This window comes from Volvox carteri (assembly GCF_000143455.1).
Source record: "Volvox carteri f. nagariensis unplaced genomic scaffold VOLCAscaffold_41, whole genome shotgun sequence".
NCBI classification, from domain to species: domain Eukaryota; kingdom Viridiplantae; phylum Chlorophyta; class Chlorophyceae; order Chlamydomonadales; family Volvocaceae; genus Volvox; species Volvox carteri.
This window is the reverse complement of record NW_003307584.1, coordinates 529,172-535,064: the sequence shown is the minus strand read 5'-3', so window position 1 is coordinate 535,064 and position 5,893 is coordinate 529,172. Positions and strand designations below refer to the sequence as shown.

Genomic DNA, 5,893 nt, shown 5'->3' with positions numbered 1-5,893 from the left:
CGGCAGCGGCGGCGACGGTGACGGGAGCGGCTGCGGCGGTGACGGTGACGGCGGCGGCGGCTACGGCGGCGGCGACGGTGACGGCAGCGGCGGCGGCGGTGACGGTGACGGCGGCGGCGGCTACGGCGGCGGCGACGGTGGCGGCAGCGGCGGCGGCGGTGACGGTGACGGCGGCAGCGGTGCCAGGCACACTGTGCGCCGTGAAGTGTATGTACGGGTGTGGCGATACGTGCATGTAGTGGAGTAGCTATTGCGGTTGCGACAGATCAGGCGTGTACGGCGTAAGCCCATGTATGCTGTACATAAAAGCCCAAAGCCTTTGTACGGCGTAAGCCTGTATACGGCGTACATGTGCTGCGGGGCTGTGGAAAGGACGTGGTGGCTTAGGCAGCGGCGGAAGCGGCGGCGGGAGGAGGGGGGGAAAGACGAACATCACTAGTGTAGTGAGTCCGTTGGCCTCGGACGCGGTCAGGACGCGGTCCCAAGGTGCGGGTCTGGAGGCTGGTGGAGGTTTGATGGCTGATGCATCACCTCGCGCATCCCGATGTGCGGAGGGGGTGTGCGTCTGCGTGGAAGTAAGTTGCGAGGGCTCTTTTATTGGGGGGATGAAAAGTAATTCACAGGAGTTGCGCGATGGTGGTGGTGGCGGTGGTGGTGATGGTGGTGGTGGCGGTGGCGGTGGTGGTGGTGGTGGTGGTGGTGGTGACGATAATGAAAAGAATGAGAAGGACAAGTTGGCGGTGAAAAGGAAATTAAGCGATTTGGGTAATAGCAGGCGGTGACAGGCTGATGGGAAAACAGGCTGATGGGAACGAGGGGGAACGTGTAGGAAATGTACGGAAGTGTACGGCATTGGGGAAGAACGGATTGGAATCTGCAATTTACATTGCGAGAGCGGTGGGGTTGAGAGGAGTTGTGAACGAGTGAGGGAGGGAGTGTGAATGGGAAGTGCGGCGACGGGGGTGCTGGTGGTGGTACCTTCTTTTCTAGAGGGAGCTTCGCAGAACAGCGCGGCCGGGGATAGAGGTGGGGGGACGGCAGGGCGGAGGGGTTTTTGCGGGATGATAGGAAAGGGAAGTTCAGTTGGCGCTCAGCCTGGGTGGGGCAAAAACGTGGGGCTGGGTGATGGCGGAGGCCTGCTTGGTGAATTTTTGAAGGTAGAACACAGGATGATGGAACAACAAAGGATTACATTCCCGTGTGTGCAATGTGTGTGTCCTAAAAGTTGACGTGGGAGTGGCAAGAGGGCAAAAGGGGAGATCTCTTATCTACGCAGGGGGGAAAGAGAAAGGAGGAGGGAATGCCGACGGGTAAGGGCTGCAATTCTGAGTTGTCAGTAGGTTGGTTCGGCCGAGTCGCGGCGAGCGATCGTTGCGCTTTTCCATGGTTTGGTAGTGGCTGGTGATTGCCGGGGTGTGTGATTTATTACTTTTATGCCTGTTATCTTCTTGTGTTTTGCTTGAAGAATGTTAAGAGTTTTTATTGTTGACGAGTCTGGGCGTTGCTTGCTGGGATGAGTTGGCTGGATTCTAGTAGTGTTGAAATGGCGTTTTGAAATGAAGTAGGAAAGAGAATGGCGAGAGGATGTTGTGGTCTGCCTTATAAACTGACGTACTGCGTGTGTTAAACACATCGATCCAGGCCTGGCACTGGCCCGAGAAACCTAATCATCACCCAACGGAAAGGAGTGAGCGATCGCTGAACCACACTCCTGCTTGTGGGGCGGGGCGAGAAGTGGGGATCAGTATTTCCCCATGCTCATCCGTGGGTGTACACCCCCACACGTGTTACTCCGTTGTGTCAAGGGGAAGTTAAAGCGCGGTAGCTGCCACTTGTTCTCCAGCCCCATGACACGTGTTCCCCCAACGCCTTTTGGTCAGTTCTACGTCTGGTACACGCTTGGCCTGGCAGCACCTTCACTCGTTCGTGGTTCGTCTTTCCCCCAACTCCCTTGCCTTTGTCCCACCTCCCAACTCCATGGTCTCGTCCCACCCCCACTCTCTCCACCTCCTCTTCCCCATCCCCCACCCCCCAAATCCCCACGCTCGTCCCCGACCCTAATACTCGCCACCACCACCCATGCACGCAAAGGTGCGCAAACAAACAATTTCAGCACGCGCTGCGGCACAGCACCGTCCATGCAACCTGCACCACTTGCGACTGCGCATCCCGGGTCCACAAGTGGTTGTCAAAGAAGGGAAGGTGAGCTTGGAAAGAGCGGGAATCAGGTTTGCAACCCCAGCTTCTCACTTGGCTCACCGCTTTGTGGCAAAGCGGTACCACAGGTTCTCAGTTTAACTTGGGGGAAGCAAGTACGGTCGGAAATCTGGAAGTTGCAGAAAATAGTATTAGGTTGCGTATGCTCAGCTGCTCCTAATTTGATGGACAAGACACAACTGATATTCAGTTTCGGGGCATATGGCAGGTATAGCTTCTCGCATTCCGGTCAAATTATCACTACAGGCTAAGCTTGTAGCGGTTTGGTGTCCGATGTTTAAAAAAGCTTAAAAAATTAAAGCAAACTAAGAACTGGGTCTTAGCAGCATTTTGCATTTTGCATGTCTACGTCTGACTGACAACCATCCACGCCTAAAAGATGCGGTATCCCCCAATCATGGACGGGCATGCAGGCCCCTTAAGCCGCTTTCAGTTAAGTGCTCTCAGGATTATTCATTAGCGCATTGCATTTCCTTCCCTGCCGCAGTAAAAAAGAGGCGAGAGAAGACGTTGGGCTGTGCGAATAGGCAAAACCGGCAACAGGCAATTGAAGAAAGCGTGATGTCACTATAGCCATACAACCTCAAAACCACTTCTAACGAACTGATGCCACGGGGAAAGAGAGGAAGTGCGATGGCAGGGTAAGCAGGGTAAGCAAGCATCAGCTGGTGGAAGAGCGTTTCCTCGACGGCTTGCAACCCACATTCAAACAGCAACTAGAGCGGCAGCTCATAGCCGTCCAGCATACAAAGTGGGACGAGCGCAAACGAGAGCAAACGGCACGCGAAGCAGAGGTTGTGTGGAGTAATTTCTCATCTGTTGACCATTTTTCCCTGCATTTTTCCTGCAAAAAGGCATTTTTCCTGCAAAGAAGAGTACAGCAAAATCACACATCAAGGAGAAGCAAGCCTTCCACTGTGAAAAGCATGAAACCAATACGTGCCACAATATGGCTCAATGCCGCACCCTTATGGCGGAAAAGGTTCGGTAACCAAACGGTTAGTCATAACCCAACCGGATCGCTTCGGTAGGGTAACCGACATTTCGAGACAACGACCCGGAAACCGATTGGTAACCTTATTGCTCAGTCCTGCCGTGGTGCGTTACAGTAGCTAAGCCGCCAACCGCAAGCACAACTCCGTAGCAAAGCAACCCGTTGCGAAACCCCCTCCCAACACCAACCCATTGTGAAAGTTGCATTAGTGGCCGATAGTAATGACAGGTCTTGAAAGGACCCACAAGTGCAACGATCACTGGTTGGTATAGGTCAAGAGGGTCATCACCCATGCCCCAGCCGCGGTGCTGTCTTCACCATTATGCTCTCGAAACCTCCGCACTCTTCCAGCACCCAGCTGCTGCACCAAGCTGCAATCCGCACGGTTGTTAACGGCAGCGGTCACACCTTCAGAGTGCAGTGAGTGTGTTCCAAAGCGCGGAGACAGCCCTGCCTCCACAAAGAGCCTCCACAGGGGGCCCGGAGCAGTCTGTATGGTTGAGTGGGATGGTTGTGTTAAGCGGCGTGGTATGCTGCTCCAAGCTCAGCATGCCATCCGAGTTGGCCACGACCCAGCGGAGGGAAGGGATGGTGGTGACGATGCCGCACAACCCATATCGTGTCCATCGGTGCCGCTTGCAGCACACACGGACCACTACAAGTGGGGCACGATATGTGTATCAGGCTCTGCATTTCAGGGGTGGCACTGGCACAAAGTTGGCGCCGTCGGCAAAGTCCGCTGGGAATGCAATCGTGTATCATCTTGGCGGGTGGATACCCCTTGGGTGACCCCGAGTGGACGGGACTATGCCCTCTTTCAGTAACACAGACTAGCTTGGACGAACGGAAAAGCTGCAGCCAAGACTAAGCTATCACTACTACTACTGTAATTATTACGATGATATGATGACTATTATTATGGATTTTATGAATTTGGGCCACCAGGTTGCATGAGGCCCGAGAGACATGGTGAACCAAAGCCGTGCATGGTGGTGGTTGCATGCATCAGGGCTTGTCCGATGATTGCGAAGGCGGAAACACCACCCAGCGACATTCGCACCCTGTCGCATGTCAGTATCTGGTGAAATTGTAAGGGGGAGCATTAGGTGACTGCTGTCGATGTGACTAAGGCAACTGCAAATTATCCTCGTGACCCCACGGTCTGGCCAGTTGTGCAAACAAAGCAGGGTTTAGCAGCCAAACGAAAGTGCCATGCCCCTTGAAGGGTGCGTCCGCGAACTGGTGGCACTCAAGAGGGAAACAATCCACTGAGATCCAAGCCCTATTACCAGAGCAGTGGTGCACACACGTCATGTGCATGGCCACAAGGGGTCCACCTTTGGATCATCAAGTCTTTAGCAGGTTGGCTTTGATTGTGACCAGCACCCGCTGGGCGTCCAAGCACCCCTGCCGAATGAGGCTCGGTAACACATTAAACATCACCGACAGTTCCAGGAGTCTGAGATGGACCCTCCAGTTCCGATACCCATCAGCCCACAGCAAGGGCACCGTCCTCAAGGACCCAACCAACCCAGCCGCCATACGAAAACTCGGAACAGCATCTGTGTGGATGGCAATTGGGTGCGCGTGGGTAGGTTGCCAAAAGAGTTTAACCCACCCTAGACTGCAAAGAAACGTGCAATATTTGGCGACTCCGACAGCTCATGGCTGGCGGTAGGACCAGACCTGGACCGGTAAAACTGTGGACCACATTGGGGCAGCAATAGCGACATGCCCGAAAGGTCCGCGATCTCATGCACCCAGTAGGGAGTACAGCTGTTTGAACGCTGCGCAGGTTCCACCATCCTCTGCACTGCGAGTCTCATCCTTTCGGGACGAATTGAGCCGTTGATGGTGTCAACACCAAGTCGGTGAGAACCCGCTCTCACCGCTGGTAGGGCGCCCGCACCTTGGTGTGCGAAAAAACCCCAACAGGCTGGTGCCAGCCCACTGGGCACTGCACAACCTTGATAGCCGGACTTCTGAGACACGGTGGGCAGATAGCCGTGTGGTTGTGGCACTTCCCACAAGCATCCCACGGGACTTATACCTGTAGCTCGGCACCACACGGTGTTCGATAATATAACATAGCGTGCATCAGAAATTAGGCGGAATTTGGGAGTGGCCTTCTTTAGGAACAAAACCGAGGGGCAATACGCAGCGCAGTTGGCAGTCGACTCATGGTCCCGCCCCAGTGGCGACCAGTTCGGTGATCACAAAATTCAGTCTGCTGTTAGGCCGACGGTTGGCCAGGCTGTAGGGTGCTTCGCACAACAGCGGAAACCGAACAGTACCCAGGCCATGACCAGGCGGGACTGCATAAATAACTTCCAACATGCTGTTTTGGCTTTCAACCGGGCCCTCATCTGTGATGGCTGGTTGGACTTAGGTTTGTCTGCGCGCGGCAAGCTCGTCCCGGCCCTCCTTACCTTCAATGTCGGGACAACTCTCATGTCATCCACGCGCCGGGTGTGCACTTGTTCAGGGCCTGTCGGTACCGGTGTTCTCTCCGGGGAAATGCGGACACCTTGGTTGCGGGCACTGGCTTGCCGTGTCACGCCTCTTATGGGGCACTTGTGTCGGCCGACTCGAGGCCGGTCCGGCATCCGTAGGATAAACTTGCGTTTGACGCGCTGGTATAATCAGTGCTGCTGAGGGATCGCTATATTTTGAGCCAAAGAG

The 5,893-nt window shown here is 54.9% G+C and overlaps 1 protein-coding gene across 1 annotated transcript; it reads right to left on the bottom strand.

Moving 5' to 3' along the window:
* Positions 1–3,467: 3,467 nt before the first annotated feature.
* On the bottom strand, positions 3,468–5,664 carry VOLCADRAFT_95051 (uncharacterized protein; the record flags this gene model as incomplete). Its single annotated transcript, XM_002954174.1, has 3 exons — positions 3,468–3,701; positions 5,101–5,193; positions 5,641–5,664. The coding sequence occupies 3 exons, from the start codon at positions 5,662–5,664 to the stop codon at positions 3,468–3,470; spliced, it is 351 nt and encodes a 116-aa protein (XP_002954220.1).
* Positions 5,665–5,893: the final 229 nt, after the last annotated feature.